Source organism: Zosterops lateralis (assembly GCF_965231275.1).
Source record: "Zosterops lateralis genome assembly, chromosome: 27".
Taxonomy (NCBI): Eukaryota; Metazoa; Chordata; class Aves; order Passeriformes; family Zosteropidae; genus Zosterops; species Zosterops lateralis.
This window is the reverse complement of record NC_139787.1, coordinates 955,003-982,929: the sequence shown is the minus strand read 5'-3', so window position 1 is coordinate 982,929 and position 27,927 is coordinate 955,003. Positions and strand designations below refer to the sequence as shown.

The following is a 27,927-nucleotide window of genomic DNA, read 5'->3' as shown; positions in this document are numbered from 1 at the left end:
ATATAATAAAAACATAAAAATTTCTAAAAAATCAAAAAACAAAGTCAACCCAGACCTGAGACAGCAACAAAACCACACCAAACTCACCTGAACAAGACGCAAAAATCTGAAAAACTAAAAACCCTCCGTGAACCTTCTCCTTTTATCCAAACCCCAAAATCCCCCTGGGGCCGAACCCAAATCCCGCCCCAAAGTGACGAAATTCTCTTGCGAAACCCCAAAACCTTCACCCGGCACATTCCATTTCCTCCTGCCCTTTGATCTCCATCCCACCCAACGGGAATTACATGAAATTAAATGAAATGACATGAAATTAAATCCCTGATTTGCTGAGTGGTGATTCCTTGATGAGCTTCCCCCTTAATTAGTTAAATTATTTTAATTATTTTAACGAGCGTTATCGGAGTCGGGATTCAACGTCGCGGACGGGGAAGGGTTTGGTGGAATTCGGGAATTTTGGGATGAAATTTCTCAGTTTTAAATTGAATTAAATGAAATTAAATGAAATTAAATCCCAGATTTGCTGAGCGATGATTCCTTGATGAGCTTCCCCCCCTTTAATGAGTTTAATTATTTTAATTATTTTAATTATTTCAATGGTTTTGATGAGCGTTATCGGAGTCGGAATTCGCTGTCGCGGACGGGGAAGGGTTTGGTGGAATTGGGGAATTTTGGGATGAAATTTCTTAATTTTAAGGGTTGGATTTGGGGGAAATTCCAGTCTATTTGTGTTTTAAAAATATATATATATATATAAATATATTATATTTATATTTTATTTATCTATTTTTAGATTTTTAAAATATCTATTATCTTTTATTTATTTATTCATTCATTCATTTGTTTTCTTTTTAGATTTATATATATATTTATTTATATATGTTTTAATATATAAATAAAATATATGTATAATATATATAGTCTATATATTTTATATATAGTATAATAAATAAAAATAATAAATAATAAATTATAAATTATAAATTATAAATTATAAATTATAAATTATGTATAATAAATAATAAATAATAATAGAGATTTATTATATATATAACCTATTAGTGTTTTATTAAATATTTTTTATATATAATAAAACACTATTTTATTAATAGTGTTTTATTTATATATATGATTTATTACAATAAATAATAAATATTAGTGTTTTATTATATATATTTACTATATATAAAATATTTATATATATTAAATTTATAATATATAAAAATAAAAATATATTTAATATTTTTATTTATAGATTTCTGGATATTTACATATATATTTATATATTTATATTTATTATATGTATTTGTTATTTTTTAGCACCTAAACCAGGATTTAAATCAAAGTTATTTTGCTGTTGGTTTTTATTTCCTGCAGGGGGCACCAGTGTCTTTTTCACAGCTGAAAACAACCCCAGGATTCACCTCAAACCACAAAATTAACTCTCGATGGATTATTAAATAAATAACATTTAATTCAATAAAATTTCCACCAAATTTAAACCGAAATTGGCGGTTCTTTCTCCCCCAAAATTGGGAATTACAGGAATAATTTTATTTTATTTTTATTTTTATTTATTTATATTATTATTTTTTATTTAATTTTTATTTATTTTATTTTTTTAATTTTATTTTATTTTATTTTATTTATTTTATTTTTTGATTTTAGTTTAGTTTAGTTTAGTTTAGTTTAGTTTAGTTTAGTTTTATTTTATTTTATTTTATTTTATTTTATTTTTATTTATTTTATTTTTATTATTATTTTACTTTAACTTTTTTATTATTTTTTATTATTATTTTACTTTATTTTATTATTTTTATTATTTTATTTTTAATTTTATTTATTTTATTATTTAATTATTATTTTATTTTATTTTTTATTTTTTAAATATATACATATTTTTAAATTTATTTTAATCTGCCACAGCTGACGAAGAAAAAAAATAATAAACAAATAAAAATCTTGCACCTTCAAGCAGAAAAAAACGATGATTAAACATCTGATTAAACAATAATTAAATGATGATTAAACACCATGACGTCACCGAATAAACAAAAATTAAATGAGGCAGCAAAAAATCCACATTTGTCATTTCCCTTTGTGCAATTTTTAATTTTTATTTTTTTTTTCATGCAACTTTTACCAAGACAATTAAAACCGGCTCGACATGAAAGGAAATAATTTGAATTTCTGAACCTGAAACCGACTCATAAACAGAAAAAAAATATTGAGTAAAAATAAAACCAGTTTTGTCACTTTGAGTGTGAAAAATGTGATAATAAATGTGATAATAAATGTGATAAATGTGATAATAAATGTGATAATAAATATGATAATAAATGTGATAAAAATGTGATAATAAATGTGATAATAAATGTGATAAGTGTGATTGATGTGATGATAAATGTGGTAATAAATTTGATAATAAATGTGATAATAAATGTGATAATAAATGTGAAAATAAATGTGATAATAAATGTGATAATAAATGTGATAAATATGATAATAAATATGAAAAAAGTGATAATAAATATGATAATAAATATGATAATAAATGTGATAATAAATGTGATAATAAATGTGATAAATGTGATAAAAATGTGATAATAAATGTGATAAAAATGTGGTAAAAATGTGATAATAAATGTGATAAATGTGATAATAAATGTGATAATAAATGTGATAATAAATGTGATAATAAATATGATAAATGTGATAATAAATGTGATAAAAATGTGATAATAAATGTGACAATAAATGCGACAATAAATGTGTCCCATTCTTTGGGATCAGATCCCAAATTTCCCCTGGAAAAACCCAAAATCCCCCCTGGATCCCCCTTTTCTCTGGGATGAGCCCCCCCAGATCCCTCAGGAATTTTCCCTTTCCTTTTTCCAGCAGGATGTGAACAGATTTTTCCTGATTTTTCAGGTCCTGGCTGGACATAGAATTTTTTTTTCTGATTTTTCAGGTCCTGGCAGGAGGTGGACAATTTTTCCTGATTTTTCAGGTCCTGAAAGAAGATAGACAGAATTCCTGACTGATTTTTCAGGTCCTGGAAGGAGGTGGACAAATTTTTCTGATTGTTTTTTCAGGTCCTGGAAGGATGTAGATAGATTTTCTGACTGATTTTTCAGGTCCTGGAAGGACATAACATAGATTTCTTTCTGATTTTTCAGGTCCTGGAAGGACATAGAAAAGTTTTTCCTGATTTTTCAGGTCCTGGCAGGACGTTACACAGTTTTCTGTCTGATTTTTCAGGTCCTGGAAGGACGTAGAAAATTTTTCCTGATTTTTTCAGGTCCTGGAAGGACACAGACAGCTTTTTCCCTTATTTTTCAGGTCCTGGCAGGACATTACACAATTTTTTTTTCTGATTTTTCAGGTCCTGGCAGGACATTACACAGATTTTTTTCTGATTTTTCAGGTCCTGGAAGGACATAGAAATTTTTTTTTCTGATTTTTCAGGTCCTGGCAGGAGTTACACAATTTTTTTCTGATTTTTCGGGTCCTGGAAACAAATCTTTTTTCTGCTGCAGTAAAAATTCACACCCCGGGAGCTTTTGGCACCTGAGGGAAGATAAGGAAATATCCCTTGTCTGATAAGGGAAACTCCAGGTGAGATAAGGAAACTCCAAGTGAGATAAGAGAAATCCCAAGTGAGATAAGGACCTGCCTGAATCAGTTTTGTGCTTTGCTGATGAGTTAAAAAGATAAAGACAAACACATCAAAGTTGGGTTTTAGGCTACTTATAAAACAGGAATAAAAATTCTATTTCTATTTAATACATAAATTAATTAATCAGAGCCAAAGGAGTCCCAAAGGAAGTGAAAGGGAACTGGGAATTTTTCAGCCTGGAGAAGGTTCTGGGGTGAATATTTTGCTGAATTTATGTTTCACTGAAAATTGATTTTGCCGAATTTATGTTTCACTGCAAATTAATTTTAGTGAATTTCTGTTTCACTGGAAATGAAATTTGGGGGTGATAAGGAGGAATTGCACCCATGGAGGGATCAGGAAGGAATTGAAAGGGAAGGAAAAATCTGAATTTTTGCTTTGAGTTTTTACAGATCCAGTGATTGACTTCACTCCCAGCTGGGACATCCCAGGCGGGTTTGAACTGTGGACATTGTTCAAAATCTATAAAATGTATAAAAATATTATTTAAAATATTATATTTATATATAATGTGCTATATTGTATATTATATTGTATTATATTGTATTATATTGTATTATATTGTATTATATTATATTTTATTTTATTATATTGTAGTATATTGTCGTATAAGGTATTATATACTATATTATATATAATTTATGTATTATAAAATATATAAAATATAAAAATATTATTTCAAACAATATATTTATATATGATGTGTTTTATATTGTTTAGAATCTAATCTAATCTTATTAATATATAATATATAGTATATAATATAAAATATAAAATAATTTATCTATTATAAAAATATGTAAAAAATATAAAATATATAAATCAAGATCAAAAATAAACTCCCTCCTTTTTGCCCTAACAACTGACTGTGTGAGTGTCCTTTATTTCATGTCCTCTAATTAAATTTTAATGTCATTATTGTGGTCCAGGAGAGCTGGGGAGGGACAATTCCCGCTCCCAAATTCCTGCCCCCAGATCCAAATTCTGCATCAAGGAACGGGGACTGATTCACTCCCCGCTGGGACATCCCAGGCGGGTTTGAACTCTGACCCTCGGCCTGGTGTGAGGAGATGAATTTCCCCTCTCCCTGTACGGAGAGAAATGTTCCAAACCCACAACCAGAGAAATTAAAACCAAAACTTTGGGTTGTTTTTTTTGCAGAACAGAATGACTTTAATGAGGAAAAAAACCAAAGGAAAATCCCAGCAGAAGATGAAGATGATCAGATCACACTCAACTCCTCCCGCGGCTGCTCCTCTCCAGCCGCACGGCCAAGTCCAATTGTGGAATAACATCAATTCTCCTTTGATCCCACATTTCACACGCACACAGATGGGAAAAAACCAACCCAAAGAATCCCAGAAAAGCACAAGTAGGAGGTGAAGGAAGCCAGGAGGAGCCGTGAGCCCCCAGCCCCAGCGCAGCGGGGTGTCCGTGGTCACGGCGTCTCCTCCGGGCTGGGGGCCGTGTCCATCCATGGCCGCTCATTCCTCATTTGGGGACATCCCCACTTTGGCCTTCAGCAGGAGCCCCAGAAGCCGCGGCCGTAGCGGCCGGACCAGGAGGAGGAGTAGGGGCTGCAATAGGCCGAGCCAAAGAACCTCCCCGAGCCATAGAGACCCCGGTACCCCCCCCAGGAGCCCAGAGCCCCCAGACCCCCATAGCCGTAACCCCCATAGCCATAGAGACCCCCGGAGCCCCCAAATCCCCCGGAGGCCAGCCAGGCCCCGGAGGCCGCCAGGACGGGCGCTCCAGCAGATCCCACCACGGAATCCTGCGGGAAGGAGCTGAGGATGGGCCCGGGGAAGGTGAGCACCACGGCGGGAGGCTGGATGAGGGCGGTGGAGTCGGGGCACTGCCGCACGCACGGCTCGTTCCCGCTCTCGGCCAGGGGCTGGGGACGCAGCACGCCGCAGGACCAGGACGGGGACAGGTCGTAGCAGGACATCTTGAAGGGGTTTGGAGGTTGGAACAGGCTGGAAAAGAGGAGAAAAATTGGAAATTCGGTGTTAAAATGGCAAGTGGGGTGTCCTGGGTGTTCCGCGCTTTGCGATCTCGACACTCTCTTTTTCCTAAAAGTGTCTTGTGGATTCAAAATACAACAATTTGTGTTAAAATAACAAGCAGAGTGTGACATTATTTTACACCAGGCTTTGAGATTTAGAAGGCTGAAAATGTCTCTTTGAGCTTTAGGATGTGTCTCCCTTTTATACCATTTTATACCATTTTACACAGGCCAATTTGATTGGTGGAACAAGGACAAAACCTCTTCAATCCCATTGGTCAGACCAGAGGGACAGCAAGAAGAAAGTTAGAACCAGCAGAGGAGAGAGGCAGGAATTTTCCAATCCCAACATCAATTAAAACCAGCAGAGGAGGGAGACTGGAATTTTCTAATCCCAATAAATTGATTAAAAATAGAAGACAAGAGAGGTTGGAATTTTCTAATCCCAACGCATTGATTAGAACCAGCAGAGGAGAGAGGCTGAAATTTTCTAATCCAAATAAATTGATTAAAAATAGAAGACAAGAGAAGCTGGAATTCTCTAATCCCAACACATGGACTAGAACCGACAGAAGAGAGAGACTGGAATCTTCTAATCCCAACAAATTAAAACCAGCAGAGGAGAGAGAGAGAGACTGGAATTTTCTCAGGGAGGATTCCGAGGGGAAGAGAATCCGTCAGAACGGTTCTTACCTTTCTCACTGGGCTGAACGAAGAGAGGAAGGCGAAGTGACGATCCCTGGGTTGGGAGACGCTTTTATACCATTCCCCAGATCCCCAGGGATCACCTCAAGGTGCAATTTGGGGATGTGGATAATTGGGGCAAACCCCAAACGAAATTCTGCTGACTCTTCCTGTTTGTTTGTTTTGTTTTTTTTTTCTGGCCCCGAGTCTCGTGAAATGTGGAAGTTTCATCACAGGTCCCTCTTTGATCTGGAAAGGTGACAAGTGTCCTCCTGGCTCCTGTTATCGTCCCATTGGTAATTCCTGGCAGGAACGATCCCGACGCTCTTCCGGAGCTTCTCCGTCATTAATGGCGAAACTCGTCTGTTGGCTTGGGGGTCATCCAATGTGAAGAGTTTTTTCTATTTTAAAAAAATAAATAAAATAAAAATAATCTGCAGATAAAACGATTTAGAGCTTGGGGGTCACCCTGTGTGAAGAGCTTTTTTCTATTTAAAATAAAATAAAATAAAATAAAATAAAATAAAATAAAATATAAATTAATCTGGAGATAAAATGATTTAGAGCTTGGAGGTCACCCAGTGTGTAGAGTTTTTTTCAATTTAAAATAAAATAAAATAAAATAATCTGGAGATAAAGTGATTTAGATCTTGAGGGTCACTTAATGTGAAGAGCTTTTTAGTATTTAAAATAAAATAAAATAAAATAATCTGGAGACAAAATGATTTAGAGCTTGGGGGTCACTTGGTGTGCAGAGCTTGTTTCTATTTAAAATAAAATAAAATAAAATAAAATAAAATAAAATAAAATAATCTGGAGATAAAGGGATTTAGAGCTTGGAGGTCACCCGGTGTGAAGAGCTTTTCTTAAAATAAAATAAAATAAAATAAAATAAAATAAAATAAAATAATCTGGAGATAAAATGATTTAGAACTTGGGGTTCACCTGGTGTGCAGAGTTTTCCTCCATTAAAAAAAAAAAAAAAAAACTGGAGATAAAAATGATTTAGAGGATTTTGGGGCGGTCGTTTTTATCATTATTGGCCTCAAGTTAAAATAACAAGCGGAATGTGACATTTCTTTTTCAACTGCCCAATGTCAGAACAACATGGAACCCAACGAAAATCCTCCTGTGGTCCTTAAATGGCTTTTGTGACAGAACCTTGGAATTATTTGGGTTGGAAAAACCCTTCAAGACCATCAAGCCCAAGCTGTGACCGACCTCCAACCAAACCCATTCCCTGTTTTCCTGTCTCTCGTTCCTTGGGAGCAAAATCCCGTCCCCTGAAATTATTTTGAATAAAACACAGCTCACAAAATTCAGAATTATTTTTATTTCAAGTTCTTTTTCATTGGGGAAAAAAAAAAAAAAAAAAAACCTGAAGGGGGACAAACCTCCCTTGGTATTTGGCCTTGAACTCGATGATCCCAAGGACACAAATATCTCAACTGAGGTGTTTGAACGTGATGTCATTCCATAATTGTGAGGTGCCTAAATCCATCTCCGTGCCTTTAATCTACGGGATTTGCATGGACTTGCTTCCCTGGAAGCTTGAAAATATTATTGCCCCCAAAAAAAACCCACCCCCCCTGACACCCCCAAAGGGTGAGAACCCCACCTCACCCGTTTACGGATCATCTGTGGCGCGGAGTCGGAAATATTAAAATGGTTTTTTCCATAAATGAGATGAGATGGAGATTTTGCGTCACACATCCCGAATTCCTGGTTGTTCCCTCATCCCAGAAAATTCCAGCTCAGCCCTCTTTGGGATTTATGGCTGGTGGGTCACGGGAGCTCGTGAATTCCTAAAGACCTGAGGCAAGAATTCAAAGCGCTTCTGTCACGTTTCGACTTTTGTACCAGAGGATCCATTTTTCCTACAAAATCCTGCATTTCCTCAGGTCATTTTTCCTATAAAATCCAACGTTTCCTTAGGCCATTTTTCCTACAAAATCCCACATTTCCTCAGACCATTTTTCCTATAAAATCCCACATTTCCTCAGCCCTGTCCAACCTTCTCAGGCCCCATCTTTCTCTGGACAACATCCATCCACCAACACCTGGGAAAAAAAATCTCTTCAGAACCTCCAACCCCTTTGTGTCTTTAGTAAACTTCATAAATTCATTCCTTATTTATCTCTTAAACCCAAACCAGCCTCGGGAAGACAAAGTTTCCCCCACGGAACTCTCTGGACTCGGCCAAAATTCAGGATTTTTGCCTTTTTTTAATTAAATTCCTGCATAATTTGCAATTCCGAGAAAACCCGTGAGGTGTTCAGTTAATACCAGGAGGAGCTGGCTTGGCCATTCCTGATGCAATTCCGAGGAATTTGACAAGAATAATAATTTCCCCTCCCTCCCCCTAAATTGGTCACAAGATGAAAAGAATCCTCCGTAATCTCTCAGGGCGACGTTTAGGTCGTCGCTACAAACAAATTTGAAATTGGCCTCATAAACGCCAATGAGGAACCCAACGATTTCATCATCGGGTTTGAAATTTGCAAGAGATGCTGATCTGGTCCCTCCAGCTGATATAAAAACTCCTCCGTTCTCCTCACTCCTCCAAACGCTTCCCTCGACTTCTTCAAGACTCGGGTGAGTCTGAATTCCCTCCGTTGCTTCTCTCCGTGCGTTTTCTGTCGTTGGTTTCAACTCGAGTTGATGTCCAACGTCTTTTCTCTTGGGTGAATCTGCCTGGATCGAGGAATTTTCTGTCTCTGGGGTGGCAAATGGGACATTTTGTACGGGACTTTTTGTATGGGGAGCCCTGTGGGTTTTTTTGGGTCAGGGATAACAGATTTTGGGGCGATAGGATGGAGCTCTGAGGGATCTGGATCCCCAGGCTGGGAGAGCTGGGAATGCTCAGCCTGGAGGAGAAGAGGTTGTGTGGAGACCTCAGAGCACCTCCCAGGATCTGAAGGGATTCCAGGGAAGTTTTTTCCTCAGGAACTGCAGGGACAGGACGCAGGGAATGGGGTCAGGGTGACAGAGGGGAGATTTAGGTTGGATATTGGGGAGAAATATCTCCCCTGTGAAGGTGGGGAGGACCTGGAACTGGATATTCCATGGATTCTCCATCCCTGGGAGTGTCCAAAATCAGTTGGGATGGGACTTGGAGCAACCTGGGATAGTGTGAGGTGTCCCTGCCCATGGGATGACCTTTAAGGTCTTTTCCAACCCAGGAAATTCCAAGAGTTCTCTGGTTTAATCCTAAATAAGTTGGACTTGAGCCCTTTTGAGTCACTTCCAGCTTGAGGAATCCCGAGATTCCCTGATCCTCATTTTGACACATTAAACCCATCTCAATTTTTGGGTAGAAGGTTCAAGGTCCAAAAATCCCCCAGGCTCTCTCCCTTCACCTTCTTGATTTCAAGCTCCTCCCCAAACCTCTGTTAAGGAATTACAGAAGGTCGTTAGAGATTTGTTCTTTATTGTCTCGTCAAACGCTTGTCTGGGAAAAGGCGGGAGCTCCCAATCCTATAATCTGCCGTTCCCTCCGCTCTCAGCAAAAACTGGGACGAGTGGGAAGATGAAGCTCCTGTAATTAAATCCTCCATAAGCTCCATCTCATGCAAACCTGCTGAACCCAAATCTGAGTTTTCCTAATGACTCACCCGCGGCGACCTTGGGACAAGGTCACTTTGCTCTCGCTGATTTTTTGCCTCCTGGAATTCAGTTTAATTTGAAAAAAAAAAAAATTATAGTTTTTTTCTTTCAGGGTGTTACAAAGGACAGAGTTTTCCAAAAATATTTCCCACTCGCTCTTGTGCATGGAGAATTTTCTGTAAACAGGAGAAATGTTTTTGTAGCTGTAACTTTGTAATTCATTCCTTTTCCTGGGAGGGACTTTCTTCTTGATGTCCCTCTGGTCTGACCAATGGGATTGAAGAGGTTTTGCCTTTGCTTCACCAATCAAATTGGCCTGTGTAAAATGGTATAAAAGGGAGACACATCCCAAAACTCAAAGAGTCATTTTCAGCCTTCTAAATCTCAAAATCTGGTGTAAAATAATGTCACACTCTGCTTGTTATTTTAACAAAAATTGTTGTATTTTGAATTCACAAGACACTTTTAGGAAAAAGAGAGCGTCGAGATCACGAAGCGCGGAACACCCAGAACTCCCCACTCGTCGTTTTAACACCGAATTTCCAATTTTTCTCCTCTTTTTCAGCCTGTTCCAACCTCCAAACCCCTTCAAGATGTCCTGCTACGACCTGTCCCCGTCCTGGTCCTGCGGCGTGCTGCGTCCCCAGCCCCTGGCCGAGAGCGGGAACGAGCCGTGCGTGCGGCAGTGCCCCGACTCCACCGCCCTCATCCAGCCTCCCGCCGTGGTGCTCACCTTCCCCGGGCCCATCCTCAGCTCCTTCCCGCAGGATTCCGTGGTGGGATCTGCTGGAGCGCCCGTCCTGGCGGCCTCCGGGGCCTGGCTGGCCTCCGGGGGATTTGGGGGCTCCGGGGGTCTCTATGGCTATGGGGGTTACGGCTATGGGGGTCTGGGGGCTCTGGGCTCCTGGGGGGGGTACCGGGGTCTCTATGGCTCGGGGAGGTTCTTTGGCTCGGCCTATTGCAGCCCCTACTCCTCCTCCTGGTCCGGCCGCTACGGCCGCGGCTTCTGGGGCTCCTGCTGAAGGCCAAAGTGGGGATGTCCCCAAATGAGGAATGAGCGGCCATGGATGGACACGGCCCCCAGCCCGGAGGAGACGCCGTGACCACGGACACCCCGCTGCGCTGGGGCTGGGGGCTCACGGCTCCTCCTGGCTTCCTTCACCTCCTACTTGTGCTTTTCTGGGATTCTTTGGGTTGGTTTTTTCCCATCTGTGTGCGTGTGAAATGTGGGATCAAAGGAGAATTGATGTTATTCCACAATTGGACTTGGCCGTGCGGCTGGAGAGGAGCAGCCGCGGGAGGAGTTGAGTGTGATCTGATCATCTTCATCTTCTGCTGGGATTTTTCTTTGTTTTTCTCTCATTAAAGTCATTCTGTTCTGCAAAAAAAACAACCCAAAGTTTCGGTTGTGATTTCTCTGGTTGTGGGTTTGGAACATTTCTCTCCGTACAGGGAGAGGGGAAATTCATCTCCTCACACCAGGCCGAGGGTCAGAGTTCAAACCCGCCTGGGATGTCCCAGCGGGGAGTGAATCAGTCCCTGTTCCTTGATGCAGAATTTGGATCTGGGGGCAGGAATTTGGGGGCGGGAATTGTCCCTCCCCAGCTCTCCTGGGCCACAATAATGACATTAAAATTTAATTAGAGGACATGAAATAAAGGACACTCACACAGTCAGTTGTTGGGGCAAAAAGGAGGGAGTTTATTTTTGATCTTGATTTATATATTTTATATTTTTTACATATTTTTATAATAGATAAATTATTTTATATTTTATATTATATACTATATATTATATATTAATAAGATTAGATTAGATTCTAAACAATATAAAATACATTATATATAAATATATTGTTTTAAATAATATTTTTATATTTTATATATTTTATAATACATAAATTATATATAATATAGTATATAATACCTTATACGACAATATACTACAATATACTACAATATAATATAATAAAATAAAATAAAATAAAATAAAATATAATATAATATAATATAATATAATATAATATAATACAATATAATACAATATAATACAATATAATATAATATACAATATAGCACATTATATATAAATATAATATTTTAAATAATATTTTTATACATTTTATAGATTTTGAACAATGTCCACAGTTCAAACCCGCCTGGGATGTCCCAGCTGGGAGTGAAGTCAATCACTGGATGATGTAAAAACTCAAAGCAAAAATTCAGATTTTTCCTTTCCTTTTAATTCCTTCCTGATCCCTCCACGGGTGCAATTCCTCCTTATCTTCTTCCTTATCACCCCCAAAAATTAATTTCTAGTGAAACATAATATTCGGTAAAATTAATTTACATCGAAACATAAATTCAGCAAAATTCATTTAAAGTGAAAAATAAATTCAGTTAAATACATTTATAGTAAAATATAAGTTCAGTAAAATTCATTTATAATTAAACGTAAATTCAGTAAAATTCATTTAAAGTGAAACATAAATTCAGTTAAATATATTTATAGTGAAATTATACTGAAATTCAATTTTCCTTGGTTTTTTTTTTTTTTTTTTTTTTTTTGTTGTTTTTTTTTGTTTGTTTGGTTTTTTTTTGTTTTTGTTTTTGTTTTTGTTTTTTTTTTTGTTTTTTGTTTTTTGTTTTTGTTTTTGTTTTTGTTTTTGTTTTTGTTTTGGCAGGACAGTCCTCTCCATATTTTAGGGGCAGGTTGGATGAACCTTTAAATTCTCTCCCATAATTCCAGGATATTTTAGGGTCACACCTGCACAGGTGAGGATTCTCAAAATGCAAAAAAATCTGGTGAAAACAGGAGGAAAAAACACCAGAACACACCAAGGATGTTGAGGATCCCTCCCACCCCAAACCATTCCATAATTCCAGAATATTCCACATCTCCAAAGGCAAAAATGGTGAAAATCGGAAAAAAACACCAGAACACGCCAAGGATGTTTAGGATCCCTCCCAACCCAAACCATTCCATAATTCCAGGATATTTTAGGCTGAAAGGCAAAAAAACTGTAAAAACAGGAGGAAAAAAACACCAGAACACGTCAAGGATATTTAGAATTCCCTCCCAACCCAAACCATTCCATAATTCCAGGATATTTTTGGGTGACACCTGCACAGGTGAGGATTCTCAAAATGCAAAAAAATCTGGTGAAAACAGGGGGAAAAAACACCAGAACACGCTGAGGATGTTCAGGATCCTTCCCAACCCAAACCATTCCATAATTCCAGGATATTCCACGTGTCCAAAGGCAAAAAATCTGGTGAAAAGAGGAGAAAAAAATACCAGAACACGCCAAGGATGTTTAGGATCCCTCCCAACCCAAACCATTCCATAATTTCAGGATATTTTAGGCTGTTACAGACACCTGGACAGGTGAGGCTTCTCCAAAGGCAAAAAATTCTGGTGAAAACAGGAGGAAAAAACACCCAGAACACACCAAGGATGTTTAGAATTCCCTCCCACCCCAAACCATTCCATAATTCCAGGATATTTTAGGGTGACACCTGCACAGGTGAGGCTTCTCTAAAGGCAAAAACAACCATAAAAACAGGAGGAAAAAACACTCAGAACACGCCAAGGATGTTTAGAATTCCCTCCCAACCCAAACCATTCCATAATTCCAGAATATTCCACATCTCCAAAGGCAAAAAATGGTGAAAACAGGAAGAAAAGAACCACCAAAACGTGTCAACTTCGATGCAATAAAACTTTTAATGACGAGCAAGCAAAGCAGTGAATTTCAGAGTCTCCAAAAAGCAAGAAACTCTTCTCCGGGCAGAGGCACATCCAGATGTGGCTGATTTTGGGTTTTTTCCCAAATCCCAGCTGTGGATCCATCCTGAGCCCTTTTATTCCCGATTTACCTCGGAAATTGAGGTGAGGAAAAGATTTAAGGCAGGAGCTGAAAGAGGAGGAATTCAAAAGGGGCTGAAAAGCCACAAATCTGTGGATTTTTGGGGATGGAGAAAAGGAGGTCCCAAGATCTTTTTCACATTTTTTCATCTGTTGATGGGATTTTTTTCCTCTCGGGGTTTAGCAGGAGCTGCAGCTGCCGCGGCCGTAGCGGGAATAACCAAAGGATCTGCCAGAGCCATAAAGACCCCGGTACCCCCCACAAGACCCCAGACCCCCATAGCCCAGGGATCCATAGAGACCCCCATAGCCCAGGGAGGAGCCCCCACAAGACCCCAGACCCCCAAAACCCCCATAACCATAGAGACCCCCATAGCTCAAGGAGGAACCTCCACAAGACCCCAAACCTCCATATCCATAAAGACCTCCATAACTCAAGGAGGAACCCCCACAAGACCCCAGACCCCCATAACCCAGAGAGGAGCCCCCATACCCATAGAGACCCCCATACCCAAGGGATGAACCCCCACAAGCCCCCAGACCCCCATATCCAAATCCCCCATATCCTCTAGAGCCAAATCCCCCGTAACCCAACGAGGAACCCCCATAGCCATAACCCCCATAGCCATATCCCCCAGCCCCAAATCCCCCGGAGGCCAGCGAGGCCCCGGAGGCCGCCAGGACGGGCGCTCCAGCAGATCCCACCACGGAATCCTGCGGGAAGGAGCTGAGGATGGGCCCGGGGAAGGTGAGCACCACGGCGGGAGGCTGGATGAGGGCGGTGGAGTCGGGGCACTGCCGCACGCACGGCTCGTTCCCGCTCTCGGCCAGGGGCTGGGGACGCTGCACGCCGCAGGACGAGGAGCTGGAGCACAGGTCGTAGCAGGACATCTTGAAGGGGGTTTAGATGGGCACAGGCTGAAAAAGAGGAGAAAAATTGGAAATTCGGCGTTAAATTGACGAGTGGGGAGTTCTGGGTGTTCCGCGCTTTGCGATCTCGGCGCAGGACGGGGACAGGGACAGGTCGTAGCAGGACATCTTGAAGGGGGTTTAGATGGGCACAGGCTGGAAAAGAGGAGAAAAATTGGAAATTCGGCGTTAAATTGACGAGTGGGGAGTTCTGGGTGTTCCGCGCTTTGTGATCTCGGCGCAGGACGAGGATGGGGACAGGTCGTAGCAGGACATCTTGAAGGGTTTGGAGGTGGAAACAGGCTGGAAAAGAGGAGAAAAAGTGGAAATTCAGCATTAAAATGAAAAAGAGGACAGAAAGTGGAAATTCGGCGGTAAAATGATGAGTGGGGTGTTCAGAGTGTTCTGCGCTTTGCGATCTCGGTGCAGGACGAGGACAGGGACAGGTCGTAGCAGGACATCTTGAAGGGTTTGGAGGTTGGAACAGGCTGGAAAAGAGGAGAAAAAGGACCAAAAAGTGGAAATTCGGTGTTAAAATAACGAGTGGGGTGTTCTGGGTGTTCCGCGCTTTGTGATCTCGGCGCAGGACCAGGAGGTGGAGCACAGGTCGGAGCAGGACATCGCGGGGAGGGTTTGGAGGTTGGAGCTGTGGGAGGTTTGTGGTGAATGAAGATTGTGAAGTTGGTTTTTGGGAAATGTTGGGATGGGTGTTGTACGTGTAATTGTGTTGTGTTTTTCACAATGTGTTGATTTATGTTGATTTTAATGGAAGAGCAAATTTTTGGCTGTGCTGGAGCAGCCCAAAGGTTAATAATAATAATAATAACAACAATATAATAATAATAATAATAATAATAATAATAATAAAATAAATCTAGGAAGTAAATGTAATTCTCATTCCTGGTTTTTTTCCTATCACTGAGATCTCCAGGCTACTCTCAGCTTTAACCCACCCCATCTTCACTCTTCACCTCAATCTTTGAATTTCCAGACCAGATCTCGAGGTCGATCTACAATAACAGTTGATTTCACCAAGTCCAAGGTGTTATTTACACCCAAAAAAGGCTCTGGAGTTGCCTCCTTTCCCTAAACAGAAACACTTTAATCACCGGGATTTCCCCACATCTCTTAAAGGATGAAAATTGAGTCAGGAACAGCCAAAATTATTTTCCGGAGCCGTTTGGTGAGTCAGGGGATCAGCAGGGCCGGGGCTCTGCCCCAGGAGTGGAGCGTGTTGTTATTGAGGGTTTGGTGGCTCCGGCTCCTGGTTGTTGCCACTGATCTCCTTTGTGCTGATCCTTGTCAGAACAGGGATTAAACCTCATTGTCTGCTCAGATTCCCTTCTTGGCTGAAACCATCGCGAGGGAATTGCAAAGGCGACTGTGCCAAATTCCCAAATTTGGATCAGGGCTTTGAGGTGCCGACAATGACCTTTACACCTCCAGAATTTTGATTTTGGGGCTCTGAACTCTTTTGGAAAAAAGGATTTCGTGTCTCCGGCTCCTGGTTGTTGCCACTGATCTCCTTTGTGCTGCTCCTTGTCAGAACAGGGATTGTAACAGGACGGGGAATTTGGAGGTGAATCTGTAGGAGGTGTTGGTTTATGTTGGTTTTGGAGGAATAAAGAACTTTTGGTTGTGGTGGAGCAGCCCAAGGTTAATAATAATAATAGTAATAGTAATAATAATAATAATAATAATAATAGTAATAATAATAATAACAATAACAACAATACCAATAATAATAACAATAATAATATTTTTATGTTATTAGTTTTCTACTACTACTACTACTACTGTTATTATTATTATTATTATTAATATTATTATTAAATCTGGGTTATAAATGTAATTCCCATTCCTGTTTTTTCCTATCATTTTAATCTCCAGGCTACTCTTGGCTTCAACTCACCACACCTTTACTCTTCACCTCTATCTTTGAATTTCCAGATCAGATAATTTATCCAAATATTATTTATATATATATATATTTATCAGATAATTATCTAAATTAGATAATTAAATCACTCTTCGCCAATGAATTTTCACTCAGATTTTATCTTTCCTTCAACAAACCCTTCCAAATACAGCCACATGTACAGGTTATTCTTTATCTCCTGAAGCACAGGCAAGGAACCTTTTTCAGACCTAAAATAATATATATATTTTTATATATATATATATATATATATATATTATTTTCAGTCCTAAAAATAATTAAGTCCTAATAAAAAAATACAGTCCTAATATATATTATTTTCAATCCTAAAATAATTCAGTTTTAATAATAAAATATTGTCCTAATATATATTATTTTCAGTTCTAATATATATTACTTTTGGTCCTAAAAATAATTCAGTCCTAAGAATAAAATACAGTCCTAATATATATTATTTTCAGTCCTAATATATATTATTTTCATTCTTAATTCAGTCCTAATAATAAAATACAGTCCTAATATTTATTATTTTTCAGTCCTAAAAATAATTCAGTTCTAATAATAAAATATTGTCCTAATATATATTATTTTCGGTCCTAAAATAATTCAGTCCTAATAATAAAATACAGTCCTAATATATAATATTTTTGGTCCTAAAATAATTCAGTCCTAAGAATAAAATACAGTCCTAATATATATTATTTTCAGTTCTAAAAATAAAATTCAGTCCTAATATATATTATTTTCAGTCCTAATAATAAAATACAGTCCGAATAATAAAATACAGTCCTAATATATATTATTTTTGGTCCTAAAATAATTCAATCCTAATAATAAAAACTTTGTGTTTTGATACCACTCAATAAACCCCTCTCCTACAGAAAAATGATAAATTAAACCCCAAATTTCCCCCAGAGCAGCAGCACCAACCCAACCACAACCAAATTTCTCAACAGGAAGTTTAAAATTTAGAGAATTTTGGGAGAAAAACTTGACTTACCTGTTTCAGGAAGTCAGGACAGGTGAGAGAAGAGGATGGAAGGGCCTGGTGCAGGTGACACCTTTTATAGAACTCCCTGCTCCATAAAACCCGACGATAATTAAATCCCAACCCCAAATTGCAGGGACAGATAATTCCCCAAAGTGCTGAAATTGTCTTTGCTCCATTTGCAAAGCCACAAACAAGAGGTGCACGATCCACCCCCGGATCTCTATTGTCTTTCAGGGTTTTTATGGTGGAAGGGAAATAATTATTTTTATTATTTTTTTTCTCGTTGTTCTTCTCGGCATTAGGGGAGGAAATAAAGATGAGTGGATTTATTTGTGAGTCCTTCATGATTAGGATGATTGAAGGGCGTTCGTGGTTAAAGGTGCCTTGAGTGGAATCAACAGGAGATGTGGAGTCAACTGAGGTTTTTTAGGAGGTCAAATGAGGCCTGGGGACAAAGAACAAAGGGGAAAAAAAATAAATTGGTTTTGTAGGTTCAGCATTTTCTCCCTCCACCTACTCAGGGCAAGGCAAATATAATAACGAGGAGCATTTTTGGATGGATTTTGTGTCGTAAAATGTTGTCAATGGGATGGTTTGGGCTGAAAATGAACATAAAAATCATCCTGGAAAATTTTCCACAGACCAGGTGGCTCCAAGTCTTGTTCATCCTGGTATTGAGGGGACGAGGGCTGGGGATAAAAAATAAAAGGAAAAAAAATAAAATTGGTTCTGCAGGTTCAGCATTTTCTCCCTCCACCTACTCAGGGCAAGGCAAACACGATAATGAGGAGTATTTTTGGATGTCATAAAATGCTGTCAATGGGTTGGTTTGGGCTGAAAATGAACTTAAAAATCATCCCGGAAAAATTTCCACAAACCAGGTGGCTCCAAGCCTCGTCCAGCCAGGTCTTGACAAGGGCTCGGGATAAAAAATAAAGGGAAAAAAAATAAATTGGTTTTGTAGGTTCAGCATTTCTCCCTCCACCTACTCAGGGCAAGGCAAACATGATAATGAGGAGCATCTTTGGATGCCATAAAATGGTATCAAGGAGCATCTTTGGATGGATTTTGTGCCATAAAATGCTGTCAATGGGTTGGTTTGGGCTGAAAAACCTTAAAGATCATCCTGGAAAATTTTCCATAGACCAGGTGGCTCCAAGTCTTGTCCATCCTTGGCCTTGATGAGGGCTGGGGATAAAAAATAAGAGGAAAAAATAAATTGGTTTTGCAGGTTCAGCATTTCTTTCTCCACCTACTCAGGGCAAGGCAAACATGATAATGAGGAGCATTTTTGGATGCCATAAAATGCCGTCAAGGAGCATCTTTGGATGGATTTTGTGTCGTAAAATGTTGTCAGTGGGTTGGTTTGGGCTGAAAAAGAACTTAAAGATCATCCTGGAAAACTTTCCATAGATCAGGTGGCTCCAAGTCTTGTCCATCCTGGCCTTGGGGGACGAGGGCTGGGGATAAAAAATAAAAGGAAAAAAAATAAAATTGGTTCTGCAGGTTCAGCGTTTTCTCCCTCCACCTACTCAGGGCAAGGCAAACACGATAATGAGGAGCATCTTTGGATGCCATAAAATGTTGTCAATGGGTTGGTTTGGGCTGAAAAACCTTAAAGGTCATTCTGGAAAACTTTCCACAGGTGGGTCCAAGCCTTGTCCATCCTTGGCCTTGATGAGGGCTGGGGATAAAAAATAAAGGGAAAAAAAAATAAAATTGGTTCTGCAGGTTCAGCATTTCTTTCTCCACCTACTCAGGGCAAGGCAAACACGATAATGAGGAGCATCTTTGGATGCCATAAAATGCTGTCAAGGAGCATCTTTGGATGGATTTTGTGTCATAAAATGTTGTCAATGGGTTGGTTTGGGTTGAAAAAGAACTTAAAAATCATCCTGGAAAACTTTCCACAGACCAGGTGGCTCCAAGCCTTGTCCATCCTTGTCCTTGGTGAGGGCTGGGGATAAAAAATAAAGGGAAAAAAATAAAATTGGTTCTGTAGGTTCAGCATTTTCTCCCTCCACCTACTCAGGGCAAGGCAAACACGATAATGAGGAGCATCTTTGGATGCCATAAAATGCTGTCAAGGAGCATCTTTGGATGGATTTTGTGTCGTAAAATGTTGTCAATGGGTTGGTTTGGGCTGAAAATGAACTTAAAAATCATCTTGGGAAACTTTCCATAGATCAGGTGGCTCCAAGCCTTGTTCATCTTGGTCTTGGGGAAGGAGGGCTGGGGATAAAAAATAAGGGGAAAAAAATAAATTGGTTTTGCAGGTTCAGCATTTCTTTCTCCACCTACTCAGGGCAAGGCAAACACGATAATGAGGAGCATTTTTGGATGCCATAAAATGCCGTCAAGGAGCATCTTTGGATGGATTTTGTGTCGTAAAATGTTGTCAATGGGTTGGTTTGGGCTGAAAAAGAACTTAAAGATCATCCTGGAAAATTTTCCATAGACCAAGTGGCTCCAAGCCTTGTCCATCCCAGCCTTGGACACTTCCAGGGATGGGGACAAAGAACAAAGGGGAAAAAAATAAATTGGTTTTGCAGGTTCAGCATTTTCTCCCTCCACCTACTCAGGGCAAGGCAAATATAATAACGAGGAGCATTTTTGGATGGACTTTGTGTCATAAAATGTTGTCAATGGGTTGGTTTGGGCTGAAAATGAACTTAAAAATCATCCTGGAAAATTTTCCATAGACCAGGTGGCTCCAAGTCTTGTCCATCCTGGCCTTGGACACTTCCAGGGATGGGAAATCCATGGAATCACCTGTGCCAGGGCCTCCCCACCCTCATAATATATATATTATAATATAATATAATATAATATAATATAATATAATATAATATAATATAATATAACATAATTATATTTTATTATATTATGAATAAATATTATTTATTCCTTCATAAATTCCCATTTTACCTCCCCTCCATCAGTTTTAATCCACTCCCTGTTTCAACCTTTAGGAGAAATCTCTCCCCATGTTCCTTTTCAAACTCTCTCCTGGTTCTCTTTCAGTTCCTGGAAACGGGGAAATATTTCACCTGGCAGACAGAATTCCATGGGAACTGATTTTTCTGAGTTGTTTCATCCAGTTTTCCTTTAATTTCTTGTGTTTTCTCCTCCTGTTTTTAATGTTAGCGATACAACGTTATGTGTTTTAAACAAAAAAAAAAAAAAAAAACAAAAAAAAAACCACCAAAAAACCCCCAAAAAGACCCTCCAAAAACCCACCAAAAAACCCCACAAAAAACTCCAAGAAAACAAAACAAAAAAAACCCCCAAACAACCCAAAAATACCACAAACCAAACAAAATCAAACCAAATCAAACAAAAAAAAAAAAAGAAACAAAAAAACCCAACCAACCAACCAAACAAAAAAAAAAAACCAAAAACCCCCAAAAAACCCAGAAAAAACCCAAAAAAACCAAACAAAAAAATCCCCAAAAAATAGAAACAAAAAAACCAAACCAAACAAAACAAAAAAAAAACCAAGAAAAAAACCCCAAAAAACCCAGCAAAAAAAACCCCAAAAAAACCCAGCAAAAAACCCCCAAAAAATCCACCAAAAAAAGTCCCCAAAAAAACCAAACCAAAACAAAACAAGAAAAAACCAAAAAAAACACCAAAAACACGCCCAAAAAAACCCCCAAACAGAAACAAACAAACAAACAAACAAAACCCCCCAAAAACCCCAAAAAACAAACCAAACCAAACAAAAAAACCCCCCCAAAAAAACCCAAGAAAAAAAAAACCAAAAAACCCAGCAAAAAACCCCACCAAAAAAACCCCAAAAAACCCAAAAACAAAACCAAAAAAAAACACCAAAAAACCCACCAAAAAATCCCGAAAAACCCAAAACAAAACAAAACAAGAAAAAACAAGAAAAAACAAAAAAAAACCCAAAAAACCCAACAAAAAAACCCCAAAAAACCAAACCAAAGCAAAACAAAAACCCAAAAAACCAAACCAAACCAAACCAAAAAAAAAACCCCAAAAAACCAAAAAACACACCAAAAAAAAAAAAAACAAAAAAACAAAAAAAGAAAAAAAAAATAGATTTTATTCTTAAAGGTCAAAGCCAGGAAGGTCAAGGCCATCAAGGCAAGAAAGCTGATTGTGGGAAAACCCCAAGCGGCCTCAATTTCTCCATTTTAATGCGATAATTTCCTGTAATTGTGGGGTGTTCACACCCCGGCCCAGGATTTTATACAACCCTGACACGGCAGGAAAAAAAAATAAATTGGTAGGAACGAGTCAGTGATGGGTGTTGAGGAGGAATTTAAAAATCCCTTGGAATGTTCTCGTAAAAATTCGACGCGATTTATTTTTTTATTTTTTATTTTTTATTTTTTATTTTTTATTTTCTATTTCTTTTTTATTTTTTATTTTTTATTTTTTATTTTTTATTTTCTATTTTTTGTTTTTTTATTTTTTATTTTTTATTTTTTATTTTCTATTTTTTATTTTTTATTTTTTATTTTTTATTTTTTATTTTTTATTATTTTTTATTATTTATTATTTTTTATTTTCTATTTTTTATTTTTTATTTTTTATGTTTTATTTTTTATTATTTATTATTTTTTATTTTTTTATTTTTTATTTTTATTTTTTATTTTTTATTTTTTATTATTTATTATTTTTATTTTTTATTTTTTATTTTTTATTATTTTTTATTATTTTTTATTTTTTTATTTTTTATTATTTTTTTTTTAATTTTTTTATTTTTTATTTTTTATTTTTTATTTTTTTATTTTTTTTTCATTTTTTTATTTTTATTTTTTATTTTTATTTTTTTATTTTTTATTTTTTTTTTTTTTTATTATTTTTTTTTTTTTCCCGTAAGAGATAATGACTCAGGAAATCCCTCCCTACCAGATTTGGGAAAAGCTCATAATTTGTAAATAAATATTAAAAAAAACCCAATGTGGGTGAGGATGATAATGAGATAATGATAGAGTGGAGATGATTGTGGTTGTTGGAAAGGGTAGAGATAGAAACCTCAGCAAAAAATTCAATATTTGCTTTTCCCAGCAGATTTTTTTTTCCCACCTTGTAATTGTTCTGTGCTGAGAGATCCAGTCGAGGATGGGATTGACTAAAAGATATTTTATTTTTATTTTATTTTATTTTATTTTATTTTATTTTATTTTATTTTATTTTATTTTTAAAAATATAATAAATATTAAAATAAATAAATAAATAAATATTTTCTTTTTAATTTTAAAAAGGGTTTTTTTATTTCCACTAAATAAATTTGGGATTTATTTCCACTACGGCAAAATTTGGGATTTCTCCTGTGTAGAATCATTTAATTTATTTAAATTATTTTTTTTTTTATTTTTAATATTTTCTATAAACAAAAAGAGGTTTTTTTATTTCCAGCTAAATTTGGGATTTCTCCTGTGTAGAATAATTTAATTTATTTAAATTATATTTTTTTTATTTTAATTTATTATTTAAAATAAATTGTTCCATCCCATGTTGACCCAAATTGGCCTTGAAAACTTCCAGGGATGGAACCAACTCAATAAAAACAAAAAATTCAATTATTATTTCAACTTTGATTATTTTGAGCTTTCAATTCTAATCTTTAAAAATCATAAATATCTCTCTCTTCAGAACCAAATTCATGTTCAAGTTGTGATGTAAAAATCAGAAAAAAATAAGATTTTTCTGCATATTTGTGTCGTTAAACCATTCAAAAATTTTTTATAATTTCTATATTTGTCTGAACATAATTATCCTATTAGACAAGACATTCTAATTCCTTAAAATCATAAATATTTCTCTCTTCAGAACCAAATTCATGTTCAAGTTGTGGTGTAAAAATTAGAAAAAAATAAGATTTTTCTGCGTATTTGTGTCCTTAAATAATTTTAAAATTTTTTATAATTCCTGTATTTATCTGAACACAATTATTTTATTAGACCAGACAAGGATATTTGTGTCCACCCAAGAAAAAACTGATACCAACTCACGAATCACGAATTTCAGGACAAAAAGATCCACCAATTTTCACCCATCGACGTCCCAGATCAAAGGGCCGCGCGCGTGACGTAAAAACGCGATAATCGCAATCGAGAACAAGATAATTGGAATCCAGAATAAACACCAACAGAAAGAGCGACAATTTCGTCACTTTGGAACAGCAACCGATGCCAAAAAAAATAAAATAAATAAATTAAATAAAAATGTTCTGTGTCAACTAATGAGCCGCTCTGAGCCCTCGGGCAGTTCTGAATTGTATAAAAGGTGTTTCCACTCTGGGGTTGTCCCAAACATCTTCACTCGTTTCATCTCAACGACTTGGTAAGTCTGGAACTCTTTTTTTCCTGCTTTTTGGACCCTTTTTCCGCTTCTGGAACCCTTTTTTCTGGTTCTGAAACCCTTTTTTTGCTCCTTCTGAAACCCATTTTTTTCCTGCTTTTTGGACCCTTTTTTCCTGCTTTTTGGACCCTTTTTGCTGCTTCTGGAATCCTTTTTTTCCTGCTTTTTGGACCCTTTTTTGCTACTTCTGGAACCCTTTTTTTCCTGCTCCTGGAACCCTTTTTTCCTGCTTTTTGAACCCTTTTTTTGCTGTTTCTGGAACCCTTTTTTCCTGCTTTTTGAACCCTTTTTTTGCTGCTTCTGGGACTCTTTTATTCCTGCTCCTGGAACCCTTTTTTTGCTGCTCCTGGAACCTTTTTTTGCTACTTCTGGAACCCTTTTTTTGCCGCTTCTTTGACCTTTTTTTGCTGCTTCTGGAACCCTTTTTTGCTGCTTGTGGAACTCTTTTTTTCCTGCTTCTGGAACCCTTTTTTTGCCGCTTCTGGAACCTTTTTTTTTGCTGCTTCTTAGACCCTTTTTTCCTGCTTTTTTGAAATTTCTCTTTGCTGTACAATTCACTTGTGGTGCTCCCTTTTTCCACTGGTGACTCTTAGGTAAAATTTTGGGTGAAGAGATGAATCTTTGCCATAACCTTATTGAAGGCTCCTCTCTGCTTTTGTTGTTCCAAACCAAACTGGAAATTTCCCATCAGAAAAATGAGAAATTTCCCCATTAGAAAAATGGGAAAATTCTGTTGGGTGTTGGGTTGTCTCCAAAAGTTGTGTCCAATGATGTGGGAGGTTTGACTGTTTATTCCTATCCTTTTCTTGGTTAAATGAGTGACTGGAAATTATTTGCAAATAATTTATTATTATCATGATCATAATAATTCTTATTATCATTATTTATTTATTTATTTATTATTTATTTATTATTAGTAGTTGTATTGTTATTACTATTATTATTATTATTATTATTATTATTATTAATATTGTTATTATTACCTTCCTGGTTCTCAGGAAAATGTCGATTTTTGAGCCAAACCTGCCATTAGATCCAGTTTGTTCCATTACAAATCGCCCAAAAAATATTTTTAATTCAAGATAAAATGGGCATGAACACCACAAGAGACCCGGCAGTGGCTTGGAGTAGGACACAGAGATAAACTGAGAGATTTTTTTTAGATTAAAAGGGATCCTGGGGAGAATTTAAGGAGCTGAAATGTGAATAGTTGGGTTTTTTCAAGTTAATGAGGGCAAGGGGTTTGGTGTAAAAATTTTTCCAAAAGAGTTCAGAGCCCCAAAAATCAAAATTCTGGAGGTGTGAAGGTCATTGTCGGCATCTCAAAGCCCTGATCCGAATTTGGGAATTTGGGACAGTCGCCTTCACAATTCCTTTGTGATGGTTTCAGCCAAGAAGGGAATCTGAGCAGACAATGAGGTTTAATCCCTGTTCTGACAAGGATCAGCACAAAGGAGATCAGTGGCAACAACCAGGAGCTGGAGACACGAAATCCTTGCTGATCCCCTGACTCACCAAACGGCTCCAGAAAATAATTTTGGCTGTTCCTGACTCAATTTTCATCCTTTAAGAGACACAGGGAAATCCCGGTGATTAAAGTGTTTCTGTCTGGGGAAAGGAGGCAACTCCAGAGCCTTTTTCTGGCTGTAAATAACACCTTGGACTTGGTGAAATCAACTGTTATTGTAGATCGACCTCGAGATCGGATCTGGAAATTCAAAGATTGAGGTGAAGAGTGAAGATGGGGTGGGTTAAAGCTGAGAGTAGCCTGGAGATCACAGTGATAGGAAAAAAACGGGAATGGGAATTACATTTACTTCCTAGATTTATTTATTAATTATTATTATTATTATTATTATTATTAACCTTTGGGCTGCTCCAGCACAGCCAAAAATTTGCTCTTCCATTAAAATCAACACAAATCAACACATTGTGAAAAACACAACACAATTACACGTACAACACCCATCCCAACATTTCCCAAAAACCAACTTCACAATCTTCATTCACAACAAACCTCCCACAGCTCCAACCTCCAAACCCTCCCCGCGATGTCCTGCTCCGACCTGTGCTCCACCTCCTCGTGCTGCGCCGAGATCGCAAAGCGCGGAACACCCAGAACACCCCACTCGTCATTTTAACGCCAAATTTCCACTTTTTGGTCATTTTTGGTCCTCTTTTCCAGCCTGTTCCCACCTCCAAACCCTTCAAGATGTCCTGCTATGACCTGTCCTTGTCCTCGTCCTGCATCGAGATCACAAAGCGCGGAACACCCAGAACACCCCACTCATCATTTTACCGCCGAATTTCCACTTTTTGTCCTCTTTTTCATTTTAATGCTGAATTTCCACTTTTTCTCCTCTTTTCCAGCCTGTTTCCACCTCCAAACCCTTCAAGATGTCCTGCTCCGACCTGTCCCCATCCTCATCCTGCGCCGAGATCACAAAGCGCGGAACACTCTGAACACCCCACCTGCCATTTTAACCCCGAATTTCCAATTATTCTCCTCTTTTTCAGCCTGTGCCCATCTAAACCCCCTTCAAGATGTCCTGCTACGACCTGTGCTCCAGCTCCTCGTCCTGCGGCGTGCTGCGTCCCCAGCCCCTGGCCGAGAGCGGGAACGAGCCGTGCGTGCGGCAGTGCCCCGACTCCACCGCCCTCATCCAGCCTCCCGCCGTGGTGCTCACCTTCCCCGGGCCCATCCTCAGCTCCTTCCCGCAGGATTCCGTGGTGGGATCTGCTGGAGCGCCCGTCCTGGCGGCCTCCGGGGCCTCGCTGGCCTCCGGGGGATTTGGGGCTGGGGGATATGGCTATGGGGGTTATGGCTATGGGGGTTCCTTGTTGGGTTACGGGGGATTTGGCTCTAGAGGATATGGGGGATTTGGATATGGGGGTCTGGGGGCTTGTGGGGGTTCATCCCTTGGTTATGGGGGTCTCTATGGGTATGGGGGCTCCTCTCTGGGTTATGGGGGTCTGGGGTCCTGTGGAGGGTACCGGGGTCTCTATGGCTCTGGCAGATCCTTTGGTTTCTCCCGTTACGGCCGTTACCGCCGCGGCAGCTGCGGCTCCTGCTAAACCCCAAAAGGAAAAAATCCCTGGACACCTCTGGATCCTCCCCTGAGCTCCTGAGAGAGGGGAAAACCACCAGATTTCACTCCAGACCGTGGAGTCCAACCCCATCTAGAAAATCTCCTTTTTGTCTTTTTGTTTCCTCCTCCTTTTGTTGGGTCTCCCCTTCCTCGCTCAACCATCCGTTGGTTTCTCCCTGAAATTTCTGCCTCCTCCACAAAGCTGAGGGAGCAGCTCCCCTGAGGGACAACCTGCCTGACTTTACCTCACCAATTTATTCTAATAAAAAATATAATTCCTGCATCTAAAACCTGCCTCTGTTTTTCCTGTTAAATCCCAGAGTGAAATTCAGGGCTCTGTCTCCTCCCCATCACAACCAGGCTCAGAGTTGTAGCTCAGAGTTCTCCATGAATTATTCCAGTTGTTAGATTTCCAATATAAAATAATTTATTCCTAATTATTTCCATCCAGTTTGGAACTGGAATATGGAAGAGTCACACCAGAGGACAAGGACAAATATCTCAGGCACAGGATTGGATTTTTTGGGTGCCTGTGCAGGGCCAGGAATTGAAATCAATCCCTGTGTGGCCTTTCCAAACCCAAGATATTCCACAACTCCTTTTTTATTATTTTTTAAGTGTTTAATTTAGTGCTGAAATTCCTTTTAATTTCCCATCTTCCAGGCATTTTTTTTAGGAATTATCCACCTGCCTTCAAAGCTAAAAAAAAAAAAATACTGCCTGAAGTTCTGCCAAAGCTGAAAATGAAGGATAGGAGGGAGGAGAACAAAGAAAAACAATTTTTGAGATAGGAATCTGATGAGCAAAGATGAAGAACTGCCT

At 38.3% G+C, this 27,927-nt stretch overlaps 4 protein-coding genes across 4 annotated transcripts; 2 read left to right on the top strand and 2 right to left on the bottom strand.

The window, feature by feature from the left end:
* Positions 1-5,198: 5,198 nt before the first annotated feature.
* LOC310919607 (feather keratin B-4-like) lies at positions 5,199-5,627 on the bottom strand (the record flags this gene model as incomplete). The annotated part of the gene is made up of 1 exon (XM_083879035.1): positions 5,199-5,627. The coding sequence occupies one exon, from the start codon at positions 5,625-5,627 to the stop codon at positions 5,199-5,201; it is 429 nt and encodes a 142-aa protein (XP_083735161.1).
* A 4,940-nt stretch (positions 5,628-10,567) lies between these two features.
* Positions 10,568-10,996, top strand: LOC310919606 (feather keratin B-4-like; the record flags this gene model as incomplete). The annotated part of the gene is made up of 1 exon (XM_083879034.1): positions 10,568-10,996. The coding sequence occupies one exon, from the start codon at positions 10,568-10,570 to the stop codon at positions 10,994-10,996; it is 429 nt and encodes a 142-aa protein (XP_083735160.1).
* Positions 10,997-14,021: 3,025 nt separating this feature from the next.
* On the bottom strand, positions 14,022-14,732 carry LOC310919468 (uncharacterized protein; the record flags this gene model as incomplete). Its single annotated transcript, XM_083878835.1, has 1 exon — positions 14,022-14,732. The coding sequence occupies one exon, from the start codon at positions 14,730-14,732 to the stop codon at positions 14,022-14,024; it is 711 nt and encodes a 236-aa protein (XP_083734961.1).
* An 11,828-nt stretch (positions 14,733-26,560) lies between these two features.
* On the top strand, positions 26,561-27,091 carry LOC310919467 (uncharacterized protein; the record flags this gene model as incomplete). Its single annotated transcript, XM_083878834.1, has 1 exon — positions 26,561-27,091. The coding sequence occupies one exon, from the start codon at positions 26,561-26,563 to the stop codon at positions 27,089-27,091; it is 531 nt and encodes a 176-aa protein (XP_083734960.1).
* Positions 27,092-27,927: the final 836 nt, after the last annotated feature.